A 23,724-nucleotide genomic window follows, 5' to 3' on the forward strand; every position below is an offset into this window, starting at 1 on the left:
TGCATCTTAGCATCTGCATTGATGCACTGCTAGGTGGAATCTTTCAGAGAACATCTATGTTAGACTCCCGCCCTGTTCACTGTCTTCAGCCTCTTACTGTATCTACTCTATTTGCCCTTCTAAATGTGAATCAAGCAACATCCCTAGGGACCTCCTTGTTATTTAGTTTCATTAGATCTTTGGATTGTATCACAGATACAACATGTGTCTTACTGGTTCATCGTTACCTCACTGAGGATTATCTTTTCTAGTTCTATGCATTTGCCTGCAAATGTCAAGATTTCTTTCTTTATAATGGAGGAGTAATGTGTCAATTTATCATAGTTTTTTTTTTAATCTATCCTTTGGTTGAGGGATGTCTTGCTTGTTTTTAAATGCTGGCTATTATGGATAAAGGAGGTATGAACATAGTTCAGCAAATGTCCTTGTGGTATGGTAGAGTGTCTTCTGCATATATTCCAGGAAGTGGTACAGCTAAGTATTGAAGTAGAGTTATTCCCAATGTTCTGAGAAGATGCCAGATTGATTTCCACTGTTGTGCAAGGTTGCATTCCCACCTGCCATGGATGTGTGTTCCCCTTTCTCCACATCCTCAGCAGTATATGTTGTCACTTCAGTTTTAATCTTAGCCATTCTGACAAGAGTAAGATAGACTGTCAGAGTTGTTTGGATTTGCATTTCCCAGATGAATGAGGACATTGATCATTCCTTTCTCTGTTTCTCCACTATTCGACCTTCCTTTTGTTGAGAATTCTCTTCTTAACTATGTATCCCATTTTAATGCAATTATGTGATTTGGTGGTGTTCAGTTTCATGAGGTCAGATATTTGATTTCTTTCGAATGTATGGTTGGTCATGACTTTTCCAAGTGTTCAGGTGTTGTTTGTTTCTATTTAGAGTTTTCTTTTTTTAATAGAAGCTTTTAAGTTTCACAAAGTCCCATTTATTACTCCTTGATTTTATAGCCAGGGCTATTTGATGATCTGTTGAAAAAAGTTGTCTCCTGAGGATCCAGGATGATTGAACTGACCACTCACTGCATCTGAATGCTAGGGCAGAGGTTAGGGACTTGGCTGGGAACTCCAAACTACAAGACCCAAGGAGCCGTTGGTGAGAGGAGTCCACAAGGTTCAGAACACAGGTGGGACTGGCCTCTGACCATCTACCTGGTCCACGTATGATGGGTGGCCAGTGCCCAGAGTCTGGATGCTTAAATGTATCTGAGCTTCATTTGAGCTGTATATCTCAAAATCTGTATCTGGTTCTGGGATGTGGGATGTGAGGTGTCAGTATCCTGATCTGCTGGCTCAGACAAGACCCCAGATGAATGGGTAGATTTGACCTTAGACCACCTGACAATCCATAGAAAACCCCAGGGCCTGTGCAGACATATGCAAGCTCTCCAAAGCCCAGAGAAATGCAGGCTAGTTTGGATGTACCTGCACTCTCTCTGACAGTATTGTGGGCAACAGAGCACCAGCATCAGTGTTTGCTGTCCCAGGAGTGATCCCAGATTGCGGTTATGGGATAGGCCTGACTTTGGATCACCCTGCTGGTTCACCGAGGGATATAGGGCCTGGGACGGGGGGGGACTCTGGTAGCTGTGGATGTATTCTCCAAAGCACAGCCAAATGTTATAGGCTATGGCACAGTATTGCACACTCTGGCAGACAGAAAATGCCAAAGGGCCCCAGTGCGGTGGGGCAGGTTATCCAGAGCCCAGGCTAACACAGCCTAGTGGACTGTTTCTGCACACTCTTCCTCTCTGACAGTATTCAGAGCTCCAGAGCACCAGTATTAGTGTCTACTGACATATTCTGTTGGGAGCACACAGTGTGTATCTGGGATAGATCTGACTTTGGATCACTCCATCAGTCCACAGAGGGACCCAGGACCCACGTGCGTGGGTCCATGGTCTCCAAATCTGAGCCAAACATGCAGACTAGCACACTGTACCAGCACACTCTTGAGGACTGAACCAAAGCCCAAGGGCCCTGGCAGCCATGGGCAGGGTGTCTAAAACTCAGGCAAATGGAGGATAGCAGGCTGTAACTACACTCTCTTGGAATGAACAGTGGAGTGCAGAGGGCCAACATCAGTCTATGCTGTCCCAATGGGGAACTCAGGGTGTGGATCAAAGTCACCCAGACCTGAACCCAGGTCACCTTCCTGATCCAGGGAGGAGTTACCTGATCCCCACAGGTGAGGGTTGTCATCCTATAGCCACTCAACTATGAACTGCTTTCCTTGGCCAGTGAAGGACACCAGAAACTACCATCCAAAGTTAGAAACAGCAAGATGATTAAAAGGCAGCATACAAACCACAAACCACAGTGAAAATGCTATGGCATTTCTAGATCCCTTTTATCCCATAGCAATCAACCCTGGAAATTCATACACAATTGAAGCACAAGCCCGTGACCTCATATATTTAATAATGAAGATGATATTTGAGGAAATAAATGAAATAAATACAGGAAGATTCATCTAAACAGATTGAGGACCTTAGAGTGACCAAACAAGAGGCCTACAGAACACCAAATAGAATGGACCAGAAAACATCCTCTTGACACATGGTAAAACAAAAAATGTACAGAACAAAAAAAATATCAACACCAGAAAGGGAAAAAGACCAAGTAACATATAAGAGTGACAAATGAATTCTTAGAAGACACCAATAAAGCCAGAGAGCCTAGGCAGAGGTCTTGCAAAGCCTAAGAGACCACAGATGTAAGTCCATATTACTATACCCAGCAAACCTTCCAATAAGCATTAATGGAGGAAACAAGATACCCCTTGACAAAAACAAACTCAAACAGTACCTATCCACAAATCCAACCCTAGAGAAGTTGCTTGGAAAAAAAACTCCAAACCAAAGTGTCTAACTACAACAAGGGTAACACAGGAAACATATAACTTCACTTCAGTAAAACAAAAACCATACAAACACACAACCACACTACTGCAAGCAATATCAAAATCAAGGGACATTAATAGTCACTGGTCATTAATCTCTCTCAACGTCAATTGCCTCAACTCTCCAATAAAATACACAGACTGACTCAATGGATGAATAAACAAACCCAACATTCTGATGCATTCAAGAAACACATATCAGCCACTACGATAAACATCACCTCAGGGTAGAAGCGTGGAAAAATTCTTCTAAGCAAACAGACACAAGATGTAAGATGCTATAGCCATTATTATATGCAAGAAAATAGACTTTCAACCAAAATTAATCAGAAGAGATGAGGAAGCACATTTCATATACATCAAAGGAAAATTCAACCACGATAACATCATAATTTTGAGCATCTATGTCCTAATTGCAAGTAAAACCACATATGGAAAAGAAATATTAATGTATCTTATACCACACTTCATTACCCATACATTATTAGTGGGAGGCTTCAACATCCCCTTACACCAAAGAATAGGTCCATGAGACAGAAGCTAAAATGAGAAATCATGACCCTAACCTATGTCATGAACCAAATGGATCTCAGAGATATCTACAGAACTTTTCATAGAAACACAAAAGATTATACCTTCTTCTTAGCAGCTCATGGAACCTTCTTCAAAATTGTTTATATAGTAGGTCACAAAGCAACCCTAAACAGATACAAGAAGATTGAAATTATACATTGTATCCTGTCAGGTCACCATGGACTAAGCTGGACATCAACATCAATGACAACAACAATGACAACAACCACCACAACCACAACCACAACAACAGAAGCAACAAAAAGCCTACTCACACATGGATACTGAAGAACTCTCTACTCAATGACAACGTCATCAGGGAAGAAATAAAGAAAGAAATTAGGGAATCAGTTATCATAGCTGCAGTGTTCGTTTTGCATAAGCTTTTGAGTGAGACCTAGAGTAATACAGGTTGAAAGAAAGAATAAATTTAAAATGTTAACTTTACTCTCATAACTCTGAAACTGACAGAGTGAAAGTAAGCACAGTTTCAACATAGTCTGCTCTCCTAGCAACAGATGAGGCCATGGGACTCGGCTACTCAGTTACACCTTAAAAGCAGGGGCAAACCCATTTTTTCACAGTCAACTCCATCTGTTTATCAACTAACTTATTTTTCTTCAATGTTCATCCTTACATTCTTGCGAGAACCTATTTTGCTGTCTCTTATGTTTTTCTTGAACTATGATATCCTGTATCAGCAATAGATTACATTTTCAGAATCGCTCACTTCAGATATTATAGCAGTGATTTTTTTGTCAGAAAAAGTCAAGAACAGCAATACATAGCAAATGCCCAGTCCTCTTTCCTGGACATTCTCCAGTTGCATTTTTATAATACATTTATTTTATTACGCATGTACAAAACAAATTGCATATAGCAGGAAGAATGATGTGACAATTATGAGAGTAATGAGTTCTATACATGTTACATTCCTAGTGAAGTGGTCATCTGCATTTGTCCCGTTTGAAGCAAGTGTCTTTCCTGTCTTGTTGGGTCTAAATATCTGAATGAAATTCAGTATCTATCCTACCTCAACTCTAATAGCTTAACTTCTTTATCTTGATCTAAAACGATCTTATTCCCTAACCACTTAAACTTGGTTGTAAAACTATACTATCTTGTCTTCAGTGCCCCTCAGAGACTGGAGAAGGAATTAAATTCCTGAGTGAACCAGCAGTGTGGGTTATCAGCTTCCAAAATGTACAAATTGACTAAAGACGGTTTACTGCCTGACCAGTCACCCAATACACTATATAACGTAGGAGCCTCATCTTCAGCTTTCTGGCCTAATATCTCTGCCAGACTTGTTCGCAGGGCAGGAACTCTTGAGCACTTGCTTACCCTGACTTGGCAGAGTGTGGCTGTGGACTCTGCCTGCGACTAAGTTGCCCATTTTAAGGCAGATTCTGTTTGTGGCAGGAACGAGGACATTTTGCTCAGTGGCTGGTTTGCCACCTATTAAGCCATGTCCATAAGGAGGCTCTTTGATGCTCATCATCTTCTTTGAGGTCAGCTGGGTGTTGTCAGGGGTGAAGATATCTTGTTGAAGAGATTTTGTGTTGTAAAAACAAGTTTGAATGCTATATTCTGTGTGTTTCTGAGGCTTTTGTAGAACTTATTCAACTATTTTTCCACATGGATCGATAGAATCATAACTATCTATTAGACTTAGGTTATATATTCTTGTGTTAAAATCTGCCAAGTATCTGACACGCCCATATTTTGTATCAATATACAAAATTCTATAGTGATGACTTAGACATAACCTTCATTATAAGTAGCAATTAAGGCCTTGAATTAAAGCGTAGGTTCAATCATCTAGCTTTTGTTTTATTCTCCCTGTATGTTGCTAATTCTCCCTTTCTTTCTTTTCAGCTCCCATCTCCTTGCCTACATATGCAAGATAAAGGCAAAGAGAGATGTTCCTGCTTTTCTCCTAAGTTTTTCTCTGTATAAGGCCAGTAATGACTTATGACGACCTTCCAATCAGAATAAGCATTTGTAGATCAAGCAAACAAACAGAAACCTATACAACCCCACCCCTAGAGGGAATGTGGCATCGTTCTCTTAAGGTTTCTTCAGGTTGAATCGGGGCCAATGATACGTAAGAATGGGCCCCCCAAAATTGGAGAGAATAGTTAAGCAATCTAGAGATTGCATTTGTGGTTCAGTTTTTACATGTTGAGAGATTCCAGGCTTAGTAGGAGATTGAAGTCATGGTCCAAATTGGGTCAGAGGTTTTCTACAACACTGTTCAGGAAACTGTCCAAATCTGATGGGTAACAGCCACAGAATCATCCAAGGATGGAACTAGGAGGATGCAGGAAGTCAGTGTCCATTGTGCTAGGAGAAATGACTCCTGTCTGGTCTGATCCAGCTCGTTATTTTGTTCTGAAAACATAATTTCTCTCATGCATTATACAGTTTCCACATTATAATTGTATGAGGTGTGCAGGACGGACAGAACAATTAAAGCTAGGTTTCTAGTGATTGTATTGGTCTATGTAAGGCATTTGCAAATCTTCCTTCACTCCTTACTAATAGTGGCCTCTAATACTAAGTCACAGAGAATCTATGGTCAACATGAGGTCTCTCTGTGTCTTTACGTTCATATCTCTGCCAGTCTCAGAACTATTCCCATGTAGTGGGATCAGGAATATAAATTTCCTGCTTGTTCTGTAGTTTGAGTTCTTTACATCACAATTGTATCCCCCTCTCTCATCCCCTCCTGATCCAACCCCCTCACTCATTTACCCCTGATCCCATGCCCTCTCTCATTCCCTTTCCCTCCCTCCCCTAATCCTTAGATAGGAGAGCTCTCCCTGTCTAACATCTGACCTTAGTTTATTTAGTATCCCCTGTACTACATATGACCGCTTCCTCTGTGGCCTACCAGGACCACCCTACACTCTCGGGACTCTGTCCAGTGTCCAGCTTTAAATATCGGTAACTGACCATATATCCTGCTGGGTGGAGGCTCTCCTAGGCTGTCTATGTTGGGTTAAAATCCACATATGAGTGAGTATATACCATGTATGTCTTTTTGGGTCTGGGTTATCTTGCTTAGGATGATCATTTCTAATTCCATCCATTGGCCAGCAAGACTCAAAATTTCCTTGTTCTTAATAGGTGAATAGTATTCCATTGTGTAGACGGCCACGATTTTTTTTTCCATTCTTCAATTGTGGGATATCTTTGTCTTTTCCAGGTTCTGGCTATTATGAATAAGGCTGCTGTGAACATAGGTGCACAAATGTCTTTGTTGCATTGTTGGGTATCTTTCGGGTATATGCCCAGGAGTGGTATATCTTGGTGTAGAGGTATTCCCAATTTTCTGAGAAAGTGCCATACTCCTTTCCAGAGTGTTTGAAAAAGTTTGCACTCTCTACAGCAGTGGAGATGTGTTCCCCTTTCATCATATCCTCTCCAGCGTGTGTTGTCATTTGAGTTATTGATCTTCACTAATCAAAGAGGTGTAAGATGGAATCTCAAGGTCATTTTGATTTGTATTTCCATGATGAGTAGGGAGGTTGAGCATTTCTTTAAGTGTTTCTTAGCCGTCGATATTCCAAGGTAGTGGTGAGCAGTGTGGACCTTGTTTAGAAGCCAGAGAAATCAAGTCAGAAAATTGGACTTATTTCTGAATCAGGAACCCCAAGCTCCCACCTCACTACAGTGGGAGAAATGATAGTAGGCAAGGAACTAACTGGGACAATTGCATGTTTTTTAAAATTTTTTTATTTTTTTATTAATTTATTCTTGTTACATCTCAATGTTTATCCCATCCCTTGTCTCCTCCCATTCTTCCCTCTCCCCCATTTTCCCATTATTCCCCTCCCCTATGACTGTTCCTGAGGGGGATTACCTCCCCCTATATATGCTCATAGGGTACCAAGTCTCCTCTTGGTAACCTGCTGTCCTTCCTCTGAGTGCCACCAGGTCTCCCCCTCCAGGGGACATGGTCAAATGTGATGCACCAGAGTACGCGAGAAAGTCATATCCCACTCTCCACTCTACTGTGGAGAATTCTCTGACCATTGGCTAGATTTGGGTAGAATTGCATGTTTTTTAAATCCCATGGTTACCCTGAATCAAAGAATCTTCTGGAGGAATGTTTCAACTAACTTCCTATTCTGCATATTTAATAATTTGTGTATAAAAGGAGGAGCAGCTTTTAGTTGGTTGCAATTCAGGTTTTCCCTATTCCCAACAATTGCACCGAACTGTGAATCACTGAGAAGCAGGTTTCACTGCGGCTTTTCATTGCCTAGAGTCTTATAATAGACATGATCTGTCTTCTATGTGCTCAATGTATATTGTTAATGTGAAACAAAAAAGTCCCACAAGGCTACAGTCTGACCTGTTAACACATCTGATCATGATGCTTTTTATTGTTGCTCACTCCAGTCACCCATCCTTTCTTAGTGGAGTCTATTGATTTAGCGGGCGTCCTTCATGACCACATCACAGTACACAGTCCCTTCATCGCCCTAAACTCCTGGTGCCTAGGAAGCAGATGCCTGCTCTGGTTACCTTCCTTCTGTATACTCGGTGCAAGGACAGCTCTAGATGGCAGGGATGGATCACACAGGCATGTCTACACAAAGAGTAGCAGAGGATAAAAGAAAAGAGTAGAAGTGGAGACGTTTAAATCTTGGAATATAAAGAGGGGACTTAGCTGGGCGTGGTGGCGCACGCCTTTAATCCCAGCACTCAGGAGGCAGAAGCAGGCGGATCGCTGTGAGTTCGAGGCCAGTCTGGTACAAAGTGAGTCCAGGATGGCCAAGGCTACACAGAGAAACCCTGTCTCGAAAAACAAAACAAAACAAAACAAAACAAAACAAAACAAAACAAAACAGAAAAAAGAGGGGACTTGATTCTTCACTGAAATTAAGTAAGTGAGGAATGTATCAGGACTATTGGCTTTTCAAAAATGGGAAATAAGCTGACTGTGTTATGTTTAGACATCGTATTGTTTTGCAGATGCATGTTTATTCATCATATGAAAATTCAGAAACAGAGTCAGTAGGAAGCATTGTTTCCATCGATTGACTTTGGTTTGGAAAAGCGTGTTGCACATCTTTTTCCTGTATGTGCATGGCCTGGGTACTTTTAGCCCTTCTCCCAATTCACCTTCCATAGCAGCCTCTGAAGTAGCTTGTTTTCATCAGCCAAAGTTGTTAAGTTTCTTACTTCAAACTTGGCCAAAATATCCCAACCAGAATGTTGATCCCTGAGCTCTTGCTGAAATAATGGTGCCTGTGCCCAGAGAAAATCATTGAAAACATATTTTCCGACTTGTTTTTAGGCAGAACACAAGACCTCAGATGCAGAGCCTAAGGGAACAAAGAGTCTCAGAACCCTCCATGAAATTGGAGGAAGTGCCAGGAGAACATGAGGTGATTATCGTAACTGCTGCACTCATTAACAAAGTTGAGGCACACGTGTTCACAAGCACTTGGGCTGAATAGATTCATGGTGGGCATTGTTAGATCTGTATCTACCAAAACAAACACAGTTTTTTATAACAGATACTGTAACACACCATTCTCATGGCTGGGCATGTACTTGTGTTGATAGGATGCTCTGGATTTTGACCTTTGGGCTCCTGTATATTCCTGATTTTGTTGGTTCCTTTACTGACAATGACTGCTATGTAATAATCAAGGATGGATTTTCCCATGAAGGAGATGTGACACTTGGTGCTTTTTTCCCTCTTCATATTTACTACACAAGAAAGAACATTCCTGTTATAAAGGAAACACAGTATTACCAGGACGTTCTTATACAGTAAGTACAGTTATTCATTGTAATGGTCAGAATTCTTGTAACATCAATGATATAAAACTAAAATTGTGTTACATCAATCACTTTCCATTCTCAAGTATATTATCAAATGTGTCTTCTTTCAAAGGAAAAGTGATCATTTTCATGTTATTCATTTTGCTTTCTATACATGATATCGGAACACCATGATTTTCATTTGTCATGCTTGTAATGCCAGATGATTTGAACATTTTCAGTGTTATTATTTCAGAGTATGGATAAGTTAGTGGTACATCTGGGTTTTCTTCAAGTCCAATGTGATCTTGTGAGAAGACAGGATGCCCCTGAATCAAAAGTCTCCAGTGTGCCTAGAATGGTGCTATAGTGATGAATACTAGCTATGTTACATACAGCTGATTTCACAAGAGGTCTGTCACCATTAAATTTTGGGGACACATTATTCTTTACACATATATTTTTCTATCTGTCTCATTTATTTGCATCTCAGTATTTCTTTGCTAATCCTTGTGCATTGTCAGACAGATTTTATAAATGTTTATAGGTTTCATTGTTTTTACTTATTTATATGGATGCACACATTAATATGCCTTTTATGTGAGAATGGACACTTAGACTTATTTTAGGTTCTCTGAAATATGGAAGGTTAAGGAATAACATCAGAAAATTATAATTTCCCTTAGAAAAATTAATAACAAAATGTTTCTGTGTGTCTCTTTTTAGAGGAAATAAAGTGTGCTGGTCCAATACAGACATCCCATATCTCTAGGGATAAATTTAGAACTCCCTGAGATAAAGCAATAGAACTTGGAAATATATTAACATATGAAAAATTGGTAGAAAGATAATAGGAAAATATAGTTATGAAGGTGAATTGTACTCTGAGTGACATTACAGTGTATTTGTTAAAACTTCGGTGGGGTGTAAAGTGAAAATTCAGGAATGGTGGAGGAAGAAATATGTTCAGATATAAAAGGAAATCAGATATTTGATGGTGGTGACACATTTAAACTAATTGTTAAACTAAATACTGTTTTGAAACTAACATAGTATAGATGCCCCCAAATCCAAAATTTTGTATCTAGATGCAATAATCTGTAATTCAGTGCAGTAATTCAAGGCAGATACAAGTTCTTGAGGATCATATTTTATTTCAAATAAAATCACAAATTTGTCTCATAGGCCTAGCAGTGTGGGGACTTTGGATGCTGGGTGGAGCCCCTTTTAGTTCACCATAGCTGATGTCTCAGTTACTCTCCTTTCCCTTGCTCTTTACTCTCAGCAGCTCAGGCACTGATGTACATTTGTATTTTCCCTCACTACACCAAGCACCTCCTTTCAGGACTATGAGATGTAGACAGGAAATATAAGGCATCCTGTTAACAGCTTGATGTCTCCATGTTTTGTAATTCAAGTTTGTAGTATCCAGAGTAAAGGATTCTTACCACCAAGTTCTGCAGGATCCAATCCTGTCCCTTTCTGATATATAGTCTAGAGAATAAATATAAAAGATATATATAATATTTGACTTTCTTAATGTGACTCAGATGGTTATTCTAAATGTATACAAGTTCACAAAGATGTAGAGACTCGACTCAATGTCTGGTCAGTTTTGGAGCCTGGTGTTTTTTGATTTGAGAATTCTTTGTAATAGATTTTTTAATGTAAAATATTTGTATTGCTAGTCTCTGCATTCCTGTTTTAGTCTTTGTAGCCAGTCACACTGCTCCTAAATGTTGTGTTTTTCTTGATTTCACTCTGCTCAGTACAATTGCGTCCTTACTTATTAGCTTTAAATTATGACATATGCAGCATCTATTGTTTTGTTTTCTTTCATGTGAAGTTTCTAGACAAATCCACTAAGGTTAAAAGAAGCACAGCCTCAGAGCATGCAAATTGAAAGCCTCAGTAGTGTCTGGGGAAAGCGGTATAGAGGAGGGAAGGAAACATTGCAATGTTCTTTGAGCCAGCATGCATGTCAGATATGTCATACCAGCAGTTACGCAAAGGGAAAAAGTTTTCAAAAAGGAGTAGGAAAGCACAAAGAATCAGAGAAACAAACAAGTAATGAGGAAAAAAACCCAAACCAAACCAAAATAAAAAGCAATGTGATTAAAAGTTCAGAACGCAGCAGAAAAATTCTATATTTAAAGATAAAATTTCTATTCTTTTCAAGTATGTTTAATGTAGAATTAATTTCTTTCTCTATAGCTCTTTCCTAAATATAATTTCATTGTGATTCAATAAAATCCTGAAAAAGTCTTTGTATGAAGCATTTTTATATCCACCTGAAGAACAATTTAATACATATAACTTAAGGGAAACTGTTTTGTGAACAGCATAGTTGACACTAAAATGAAATGCTATTGTTTGTGTAGGTGTCTTTTAGCATCCTACAGAGTGGGTGTTCTTTCCTCACCCTGTTATTATTAGACACATGAAGAGTTGCCTACCAGCTGAGTGCAGGGGCTGAGACCGTAATACATTAGTGTTAATACTGTAGATCTTACCTGATCCTATCTACTTAAAATGTTCATGCTAATTCAAGTCATTCATGAGATGACGTTAAAATAATTATATTATAGGAACATTGGCACTTGAATTATAATAGCCATTTCACCAATGTTAAGGTTTACGTTTTTGTCTTCCTCCTGTATACTTTTATGAAATCTGTGCAGGTATAAATTGAAGAACTACCGGTTTGTTCTGGCCCTGGTGTTTGCCATCGAGGAGGTCAACAGAAACCCTTATCTTCTCCCCAACACAACTCTGGGCTTTGATCTCTACAATGGTACACCTTATGAAATGAGTACCCTCATTCCTCCCATTTTGTGGCTTACCAGGACGAGGAAACCCGTACTTAATTACAACTGTGTAAGGAAGAGAATGTCACCTGCTGCACTCACAGGAACATCAATGACCATATCTGCACGAATAGGGAATCTGTTACAACTTTACAAAGTACCTCAGGTGAGGACTGGGGTGTGCAAAATAGGAATCAAGTATCCTTTTTTTTTTGACATTATTGGCTGTCTTAAAATGTTAAATAGGGACAATTGGAGAAATCAACTATTGAAGGAAACTCTGAAGTACTTGATGGATCCGTATTTATAGTTCTTGAAAGAGAAAGGAAGGAGAGGTAGATAAGGCCAGCTAGGTCACTGAAACTGGATGCATGTCAGTAATTTCATTTTGGAGAATTCTATATTGTGTTTGATTTTTAAAATATGAGAAAAACATCTTCATCCTGACTGTTGACACTTGTTTATTCAGGATGGATATTGTGTTTGATGCCAGTGTTGCCAATGCTCTTCCTCTTGTTTCCATTTTTTCCCTACAGCTCACTTTTGGGCCCTTTGATCCTGCCTTAAACAACCCAGATCAGTTTAAATTTCTCTACCAGATGGCCCCCAAAGACACATCTCTGTCACTTGCTATAGCGTCTTTGATTTTTCATTTTAACTGGTCCTGGGTTGGTGTGATCCTCCCAGATGACCACAGAGGGACTCTGTTTCTCTCAGGGTTGAGAGAAGCTATGGAGAGTAAGGACATCTGCATAGACTTTTTGAAAATGATCCCTGGCACCTGGAATTCATTTTCCAGTGCATTATGGAAAAATCTGGTGAATATTCAGGAATCATCAGCAAATGTAATAGTTATTTATGGGGACATTACTTCTTTACAAGGTTTAATGCGACACATTCTGCAACTGTTAGTGACATGGAAAGTGTGGATCTTGAACTCTTGGTGGGATGTTGATAACAATTCTGATTATTTCATGGTAGAGTCATTTCATGGGAGTCTCATGTTTTCACACCACCATAAGGAGATGATTGACTTTACAAATTTTATTCGAACAGTTAATCCCTACAAGTACCCAGAAGACACTTACCTTCCCAAGTTTTGGTATTTGTTCTTCAGGTGCTCATTTTCTGAGGTTGATTGTCAACTTTTGGAGAGCTGCCAACCCAATGCTTCTTTGGAGTTACTGCCCAGACACCTTTTTGACCCATCTATGAGTGAAGAAGGTTACAATATATATAATGCTGTTTATGCTGTGGCCTACAGTCTCCATGAAATGATTCTTCAACAAATACAGATAAAACCAAATGTTAAAGGAGAGGGAATGGAATTTTCTCCTTGGCAGGTAATATCTTTTCTTTTGTATTGTAATATTAGCAATGTGATATCTTATTATTTCCCAAGGAATTCCAGTTCGGCATCATAGGTTTTGAATCTCTTTATAAAACTTTACTATATATATATATTCAAATTATTCATATTACTTCTCAGTTGTTATCCCATCCCTGTATTGTCCCATTGCCCCCTCCCTCCCACTGTTCTCCTATTCGGCTCCCGTATGACTGTGACTGACAGGGAACTCCTCACCCTGTATATGCTCATAGGGTATCAAGTCTTTTCTTGGTAGTCTGGCTATCCTTCCTCTTAGTGCTACCAGGCCTCTCATCCAGGAGACATGGTCAAATATGGGGCACCAGAGCTGTGTGAAAGTCAATACCGACTCTCCACTCAACTGTGGAGAATGTCCTGTCCACTGGCTAGATCTGAGTAGGGCTTCGGAGTTTACTGCATGTATTGTCCTTGGCTGGTGCCATAGTTTGAGCAGGAACCCTGGGCCCAGATCTGCCCATCATAATGTTCTTGTTGGTTTCGAGGACCCTCTGGATCCTTCTATTTCCCCATTCTACCATGCTTCTCTTGCCATCTCAAAAGGATGTCCTCCCTTCTGTCCCACTTTCCTGGTAAGTGAAAACTTTCCTGGAACATGCCCCTTGGGCTCGTGTCCAGATATAAGTGAATAAATACCATTTGCCTCTTTCTGCTTCTGGTGAAGAATTCTGTGCAATTCCCTGAACCATTCACTAGAGCTTCTAAACACAGTCCACACTGCTCACTACCATCTAGAGGTCCCTAGAATCTCTTGCCAAAAACCAAGTATGTATTCTTCAGAGCAGAGGTAGGACCTGTAGATACTTAAGGGTAAAAATGCTTCTGAGCAGTACCACAGTGTTATGAGGAATCACTTTAAAGTTAACGTTACACTTCAGGGCCCTCGTGTTAAGAATGGAAGGCCTAAATATATTCCAAAAGTTTCTAGGAGTGGCTAGGTTTGCAAAGAACCTTGAATCAGCGGAATCCACATAACTTGGTTGCTGGCTGACTTAGTTGAATTTAGTTCAGTGATTTCACTTGAACAGAATATGATTTTCATATTTTAATGAACATTAATCCAAGAATCTTTCATTTACAAACCCACATTGATACCTCTTTTAGAGAGGGTTTTTATTAGGATGGGCTAAAACCACTGAGATTCTCTGTATTACTTAAAAAATGTTTTTAGTATTCCAGTTGTATTACAACCTCTGTTCCTACATCTCTTTCAGTTCCTTCCATTCCTCAAGAACACCCTACTGAAAAATCATGTCAGAAGTCGCACTGTAATGGATGAGAGAAAAAACTTAGATCCAGAGTATGAAATTCTCAACTTTTGGAATTTCCCTAAGGGTCTAGGATTAAATGTAAAAATAGGAACCTTTTCTCCATATGCTCCCCTTGGACAGCAACTTTCTTTATCTGAGCAGATGATTCAATGGCCTACATCATTTACAGATGTAAGTAGTGACTTATCTTTATACTTTGACTGTTCATAAAAAAACAAAAACAATTCTCAGGATGTAATGGTCCTTGGACACTCATTCAGTTCCAGCCAATATTCAGCTACTGATAAGGATCTTCACAAAAAAAAAAAAAAAAATAGAAAAAAAAAAAAAAAAAAAAACAGTCAACACAGACTATTTTCTCATTCTCTGGCTGATCAATGGAAAAGTTTATTCCCACATTATATTGATGCTCACATATTTCTTTTGCTTTGTATTCATAATTTATTTAGTTATTCACTTTACATCTCAGTTGTAGCTGCTCATTCTTCTCCTTTATGTCCTTCCCCTCTGTCCTTCCATCATCTTCCTCTCTGTCCTCCCATGGTCCTGAGAAAAGGGAAAACCACATCCTAAAGGTCTAGTACAGCCCTTCAAGTCATCTCAGGACTGTGTCCATCCTCTTACACAGTGTCCTTGTAGGGAAGCTACACCAGAATGAAGTGATTGAAAGGCGTGCAACTGAGACCATATCAGGGACAGCCCCATCCCTTTTGTGGGAGACCCACATGGAGTCTAAGCTCTCTATTTCTTATATACGTACAGAAAGTCTAGGTGTAGTCCATGCCTGCTCCTTATGGTGGTGCTTCAGTCTTTCAAGTCACTCAGGGCCCTGATTATTTGGGGTTGTTGGTTTTCTTGTAGAGTTCTTTTCATCTTCTGTCTGCTCTATCTTACTTTGCTCTTTGACGAGGGTCCCATTGCTCTGCCCACTGTTTGGTTGTGAGTTTAGGTTTATGTTTCAATCTATTGGTAGGCAGATCCTCTCAGAGGCAGCCATGCTAGGTTTCTGTATGCAATCACAGTAAAGCATCATCAATAGTGTTATGGATTTGCTCTCTCCCATGGAGTGGGTCTTGTGTTAGGCCAGAAATTACCTTGGACATATATTTCTTATGAATAGACTGTCTGTTAGGGTTTTCTCACTGATGCAAAACAATGATATGTTTAATTTATCATCCAGCCTAAGAAATGTAAGTTGACATTTATATTTTGTCAGCCTCTGAAAAGGAAGAAAAGCGTGACAGGTATGTGTGTGTGTGTGTGTGTGTGTGTGTGTGTGTGTGTGTGTATGTGTGTGTTTTTGTGTGCATTATACTTGCTTTTCTACTTTGAGTAAATAGTCAACATAAGCTAGTCACAGGAGAATAGGTTTGCTATGGCTGACACTGTGACCATGCTGTATATCATGGTTGAAAAAATGTTTGAGGAGCCAGAGGAGGTGATGAGATCATGTTCACAGACCAGAATCAGAGATCAAAGAATATAATTGTGTACTTTCTGTCTCCTTCCCATATTTGTATGACAGTAAACAATGAAATACTGACCCCATTTTGTGACTTTTCCCACTTCTTAAAAATGTTTCTATAAAATTCTGATTAGAAATGCCCAAAGATTTATTTCTGTGTTGAATCCAAGACGTGTGAAGTAGTCAATCAACATTCTTAAGTTCATTAATATAAAAGCTCTGCCTGGTGGCCAGTAAACATAGAGATAGCTTGAATTTGAAGTCATACACTGACCATCTAGAACACTATTTTAGCCACCTATTCTTAACAGTGTCTTCATGTATTGAACGAATATTTAAACATGTGTGTGATGTAAGCCCCAAAGCTGCCAAAATTAGCAACACCAAAACATATTATTTTAATCCAAACCAACATTCAATTATACTCAGAAATATTCCATTTACTAAGATTTTTCACAAAATCCCAAACATTTCCTAACGGCTTTCACTTCTCTTAGACCCCTCAGTCAGTGTGCAGTGAGAGCTGTAGACTTGGATTCCGGAAAGCTGCCCAGGAAGGGAAGGCTGCCTGCTGCTTTGATTGCATTCCTTGTGCAGAAAACGAGATTTCCAATGAGACAGGTAATTACAGGTGTACTGACAACTTTCTAACCCATCTACAGAAGTCAGCCATACCTGAGAAAATGGCATGAGACTGGGGAGAAATAAGATTTACAGTGCTGTTGCATTGCATCCATTGATTCCTCAAGAGATCCACCTTGTCCATGAATGAACAGACTGTTTCATTTCACCATGAGCACAGTGTGTTGAGCACCATTTTTTTTTTTTTGTATTTTCAAAGCATGCTCAGTCACATGTAGGATTCACTTAAAGTTTGGAATTCTCACATCTTGTTCATGATGACTCTCAATAAAAGATTTTCTTTTTTTCTTTCTTTGTTTGTTTAATACAGCATTTGACTGGAGAGTTTGTTTCATTTCTTCAGTACATGTATTTTATATCTTTCCTGATTAAGTTTCTTTTGTTTAACAGAAAATATACTAATTAATATAATTTGTTCTTTTTAAATCTTTCCCTTTTTTGTTTTTGTTTTTCTAATAATTTATTTATCTATTAATTCATCCATATTAGATCTCAATTGTTATCCCCTCCCTTGTATCCTCCCATTCCTCCCTCCCTCCTGCTTTCACCCTATTCCCCTCCCCTATGACTGTGACTGAGGGGGACCTCCTCCCTCTGTATATGCTCATAGGGTATAAAGTCTCTTTTTTCTTTTTTTTTTTTATTAATTTATTCTTGTTACATCTCACTGTTTATCCCATCCCTTGTAGCCTCCCATTATTCCCTGCCCCCCCCCCCATTTTCCCATTATTCCCTTCCCCTATGACTGTTCCTGAGGGGGATTACCTCCCCGTGTATATGCTCATAGGGTATCAAGTCTCTTCTTGGTAGTCTGCTATCCTTCTCCTGAGTGCCATCAGACCTCCCCATCAAGGGGACATGGGCAAATATGGGGCACCAGAGAACATGTGAAAGTCAGTCCCCAGTCTCTACTTTACTGTGGAGAATGTCCTGTCCACTGGCTAGATGTGGGTAGGGGTATGATGATGACTGCACATATTGTCCTTGGTTGGAGCCATAGATTGAGCAGAACCCCTGGGCCCAGATCCCCCCATCATAGTGTTCTTCTTGTAGGTTTCTAGGACCCTCTGGTTCCATTTATTTCCCTATCTCCTATATTTCTCTCACTTAGAGTCCCAATAGGATGTCCTCACCTCTATCCCATTTTCCTGTAATTGAAGACTTTCATGAGACATTCCCCTTGGGATAGTGTACAGTTATAAGTGAGTATATACCATTTGAGTTTTTCTGCTTATGGGTTGGCTCACTCATTATGATCATTCCTAGTTCAATCCATTTATACACAAATTTCGGGAATTCCTTGTTTTTAATAGCTGAGTAGTATTCAATAGTGTAAATGTACCACAGTTTCTTTATGCATTCTTTTACTGAGGGAAGCTTAGGCTGCTTCTATGTTTTGGCTATTATTAATGATGCCGCTATGAACATGGTTGAGCATATGTCCTTGTTGTGTGGTGGAGCATCTTCTGGTATATTCCGAGGAGTGGAATAGCTGGGTCTTGAGGATACCCTATTTCCTGTTTTCTGAGATATCATCAGATAGATTTCTAAACTGGTTGTACTAGTTTGCATTCCCACAGGCAATGAAGGAGTGTTCTTCTTTCTCCACATCCTCACCAGCATGTGGTGTTACTTGAATTTGTGATTTTAGCCATTCTAATGGTGTAAGATGGAATCTCAGAGTCATTTTGATTTGCATTTTTCTGATGACTAAAGACCTTGTCTCTCCCTTTTTTTGAACACAGGCTTTTATCACAGTATATAATCTGAATCAAATTTCCCCTCTCTCTGTCTCCCTAATCCTCCCCACATCCTCTCTGACCTGTATCGACTGCCTATCTATCTCTCATTAGAAAATAACAGGAAAACAGGTCCAAGAAGCAAATGTTAAGAGTAGAATATTTGGGTATTCTTTTTTAATACCTAGAAATATTTCAAGGATTCACTCCCTATAAGTTAAAACATGCTATATCTATATGAATTCATAAACTACTAGTGAATGACTTAAAATTCAAGGATGTAATGGCATTTATTATTTCATAGTATGAACGAAAGTAGTGTACACAAAGAATTATATGGAAATAAGTAAATATGTGACCCTATGCTTAGAACACCTATAGGAAATGAATTTCAAATATTATTGTCTATATTGTAATACATTCAAAAATAAATATACATGTACAGAAATTCCTGATTTTACTAAGGTAATGTTTGAGTGAAATTATGTTTATACAATAATATCCTGTAACCTTATGATTTATAAAGCAGATGCAAATTCAGGGAAAGGATATAAAGATAAGGGAAAAAAACATTGGGTTGCTTCCATTTTTGTTAACATAGACAATGATGGCTGCATAGATTTGAAATTATTCACAGACTATTTAAAGTTTTCTGAAATAACAAAGGGAGGTGAGTCAGAAAGTATTTAAATAAGCTAGGGTTGAATCACAACTTATTGGGAAAGAAAAGTTCTGAGGATTGATTCACAGTCACCTTCATTTCTGAACAGATATGGATCAGTGTGTGAAGTGTCCAGAAAGTCACTATGCAAACTTGGAGAAGAACCACTGCCTCCAGAAATCTGTGAGCTTTTTGGCCTTTGATGACCCCTTAGGTATGGCTCTCACCGTCACAGCGCTGTGTTTCTCTGTTCTCACAGTTGTGGTTCTTGCAGTCTTTGTAAAGCACAGAGACACACCCATTGTCAAGGCCAATAATCGGGCTCTCAGCTACACCCTGTTATTGACACTCATCGTCTGTTTCCTCAGTTCCTTGCTCTTCATTGGACAGCCCAACACAGCCTCGTGCATCCTGCAGGAGACAGCATTTGGAATTTTGTTCACTGTGGCTCTCTCCACAGTGTTGGCCAAAGCTATTACAGTGGTTATTGCATTCAGGGTGACTGCTCCAGCTAGAATGGTGAGGTGGCTAATGGTATCACGGGCCCCTAATTTTATCATTCCCGTATGCACTCTGATTGAACTTGTTCTCTGTGGGATCTGGCTGCTTACCTCTCCACCCTTCATTGATCAAGATGCTCATGCTGAACATGGTCACATCATCCTTCTGTGCAACAAGGGTTCAGCAGTCGCCTTCCACTCTGTCCTGGGGTACCTGTGCTTCTTGGCACTTGGGAGCTACACCATGGCCTTCCTGTCCAGGAATCTGCCTGATACATTCAATGAGGCCAAGTTTCTGTCATTCAGTATGCAGGTATTCTTCTGTGTCTGGGTCACCTTCCTCCCTGTCTACCACAGCACAAAAGGGAAGGTCATGGTGGCTATGGAAGTTTTCTCTATCTTGGCTTCCAGTTCAGCACTCCTTGGCTTGATATTTGTCCCCAAGTGTTACATTATTTTGTTAAGGCCAGATAAGAACTCCTGTGTTGACATCAGGCATAAAATACATTCAAGAAGAAATAATCATTTACGGTTTAATTAAAATTAATATTAATCTATGTCAGTAAATTAAAGACAATGGTTGAAACCAATGCCACACCAGTCTATATGTCTTATTCAGGTATAATCAGATGAGTATGAGCGTTCATATGTCCTCATTCAGTTGTACTAAAGTCCCATTGCCCTGGAACCATGACTGTTTTCATATTTAAAATCCATGGTATACTTTCCTCTGTAATAGAATTTCACTATGTATACGTTGTTAGCCTTCAGCCCCTTGAGTACAACGGTGTGGAATAAACTCATGGATATTGGTCTTTCCCTGCCTACAAAGTGCTTTTACTTAAAATGTATTATCATGTTTAGACATGTTGTATTTATGTGATCCTTCAATGATTAAAACCCATTAAATTTCATGTAACTTACCTTGTTTATTTTTGAACACCATAAGATTCTTTTATGTTCTACTGTGTAAATTGAAAATTACGGCTGCAGATTGTTTCTCACGCATCAGTTTTACAGGTTCTTGGTTTTCAGTGATTTTGAGAAGAAATTTCATGATTCTGAAAGAATATAGGATATCATATTTTGAAATTTTATTATTTTGTTAAATGTAGAAAAAAATGAAATCTCTTATTTTGTAGTTCTACATTGGATGCCTGATTTGTGACTAGTAGCTTTTAGATATACAGAGCTCAGAAGTGGGATGTGATTATTCAGGTAGTTCATAGTTGTTATGAGCTCAATGCTTTGAAGCAGAAGCAAACAGTGTGAACAAAGATATTCTGGAAGATGGAGTTACTAAAATGCAACAGAAGAATTATATGGAGGTTTTATTCATCCTTGTAATAAACTAAAAATATTTACTTTTATTTTCTATACTTTTATTGAATACCTAAGATTTATATGTCATGCACCAAAATCCCTCTCCTCTCCCCATCCCTCCATATCCACCCTCTGTCCTGGCATCATCTCCCCAGTAAAATAAAACAACCAACCAAATAAACAAGCAAACATCAAATCACAGAAACTGTAGAGTGTCATGCAGCATAGCCGTTTGTCCACATATGTTTATTTTCAAGTGTTCATTGCTATGAATCATGGGTCTGATTTGAGTCCTACACTATCATTACTGGATTCTCACTGAGACTCTGTGGGATATCCCGTTGTTGCCTTGTCAAGGAGATTCTTAATCTTTGAATCTACAGATCTGGTCCCTTCATGCATTCCAGCAGGTCATCATCCATGGGGTAGATGTTCTGGTGAGGATGACTTAGAGGGCTGGAGCAGCGTCCAATCCCTTGTCCTCAGGGCCTATCCTGCACTCCTGTTCCTGTGTTCTCAGGACAGGGCCAGCACACCTGCCTCCATGTCATCAGGGCAGGGCTTGGTGTTGTCATGGCAGGGCTGGCTCTCCAGTTCTGGAGTCCTCAGGGCAGGGGGCACTCTCACATTCTGGTGTCATCATGGCAAGGCCGGCTCTCCCACTCCCATGTTTTCAGAGCAGGACTGCCTTTCTTGTTCCTGTATCATTACAGCAGGCCCAACTATCATGCTCAGGTTCAATTTGCCAGAGTTTTGATGGTCATCTAGGCATGGATGGCCTCCTACTCCTGTGGGTACTGGATCTTGTGGGCTATGAAGCAAGTGGAGGCTCATCAAAGTCTTTGTTCCCCTACCATCTGATTAAAGCCTATCAGGTCTCTTTAGTACAACCTGTATCCTCTTCCTTTATGGCCTAGCAAGGCTGCCATACCAGAGGAAGTGATCAAACATTGGTCACCAGGGTCCATCTCAGAAATTGCCTCTGTACCTGTTACTAGGGAAGCCTGATAGAGACAGAGCTGCCCATTGGCTTCATCTGAACAGGGTTCAATTTCCCCCCATGCATTCCTTTTTGTTGGTGCATCAGTCTCCTAAGGCCCCTTGAATGCAGAATTTTTGTCTTTCTTGCTCACCTTAAGAAGCTTCTGTCCCTTTTTGGTTCCTTCCACACTTTCATATAATGCCCATTGCTCTGCTGTGAGTCAGCGTCTTCATTGATGCACTGCTGGGTGGAATCTTTCAGAGGACATCTATGTTAGATTCCCATCCTATTCACTCTCTTCAACCTCTTACTGTCTCTGTTCTATTTGCCCTTCTAAATGTGAATCAAGTAACATCCCTAAGGGGACTCCTTGTTCGTTAGTTTAATTAGGTCTTTGGATTGTATCACAGATATATATATATATATATATACTGCCCATATGTAATTATGTATACAATGTTTGTCTCACTGGTTCAGGGGTTACAACACTCAGGATGATCTTTTCTAGTTCTGTGCATTCGCCTGCAAATTTCAAGATTCCTTCTTTATCACGGAAGAGTTATGTGTAAGTTTACCATAATTTCTTCATCCATCCTTTGTTTGAGGGATGTCTTGGTTCTTTCTAAATCCTGGCTATTACGGATAAAATGGTATGAACATAGTTCAGCAAATGTACTTGTTGTATGGTAGAGTGTCTGTCTTCTACATATATACCAAGCTAAGTATTGAGGTTAGATATACTTCCAGTGTTCTGAGAAGATGCCAGATTGATTTCCAGGTTGAATTCTCAACTGCAGTGGAGGAGTGTTTCCCTTTCTCCACATCCTCACCAGCATATGTTGTCACTTGAGTTTTAATCTTAGCCATTCTGACAGGAATAAAATAGACTTCAAGAGTTGTTTGGGTTTGCATTTCCTTGATGACTAAGGACATTGATCAATTCCTTTACTGTTTCTCTACTATTTGATATTCCTGTTGTTGAGGATTGTCTTTTTAGCTCTGTACCCCATTTTCATGGAATTGTGTGGTTTTGTGGTGTTAAGTTTCATGAGTTTTGATATTAGCTTTCTTTAGAATGTTTGGTTGGTGCTGGGCATGGTTTTGCATGCCTTTAATCCGAGCACTTGGGAGGCAGATGCAAGCAGATTGACCTGAATTTAAAACCAGCCTGTTCTGCAAGTGAGTTCCAGGACAGCCAGGACTACACAGAGAACCCTTGTTTCCAAAACAAAAAGAAAACAAAAGGAGAATATACAGTTTGTTACAACTTTTCCTAGTGTGTTTTGTTTTGTTCTATTGACAATGTCCTTTTTTAATAGAAGCATTTCAGTTTCATGAGGTCCCATTTATTAGTTGCTGATTTTATAGCCTGGGCTGTTGAAGATTTGTTGAAAAAGTTATCTCCTGAGGTATCCAAATGGTAGTGCTGACTACTTACTGCATCTGACTGGCAGGACAGAGTCTAGGGACTGGGCTGAGAGCTACACACAGGAGGTCCTGAAGAGCTGTTGGTGAGAGGGGTCCACATGGTTCACCCAATATGATGGGTGCCCAGTCTCTAGAGTCTGGATGCATATCTGCCTTTGAGCTGCATTTGAGCTCTATATCTCGGACTCTGTATCTGGTTCTGGACTTTGGTCGGTGAAGTGCCAGTATCTGGAGCTGGTGTCCCAG

At 39.7% G+C, this 23,724-nt stretch overlaps 1 protein-coding gene across 1 annotated transcript in view; it reads left to right on the plus strand.

The window, feature by feature from the left end:
- The first annotated feature begins 9,073 nt into the window (after nt 1-9,073).
- Nucleotides 9,074-23,724, plus strand: part of LOC127202992 (vomeronasal type-2 receptor 116-like) — a 31,239-nt gene continuing 16,588 nt past the window's right edge. The window contains exons 1-5 of the mRNA XM_051161813.1: nt 9,074-9,282; nt 11,955-12,246; nt 12,617-13,423; nt 14,682-14,909; nt 16,701-16,824. Of these exons, the coding sequence (XP_051017770.1) occupies nt 9,074-9,282; nt 11,955-12,246; nt 12,617-13,423; nt 14,682-14,909; nt 16,701-16,824 (1,660 nt within the window). The remainder of the gene's footprint in view (nt 9,283-11,954; nt 12,247-12,616; nt 13,424-14,681; nt 14,910-16,700; nt 16,825-23,724) is intronic.

This window comes from Acomys russatus, chromosome 19 (assembly GCF_903995435.1).
Source record: "Acomys russatus chromosome 19, mAcoRus1.1, whole genome shotgun sequence".
NCBI lineage: Eukaryota > Metazoa > Chordata > Mammalia > Rodentia > Muridae > Acomys > Acomys russatus.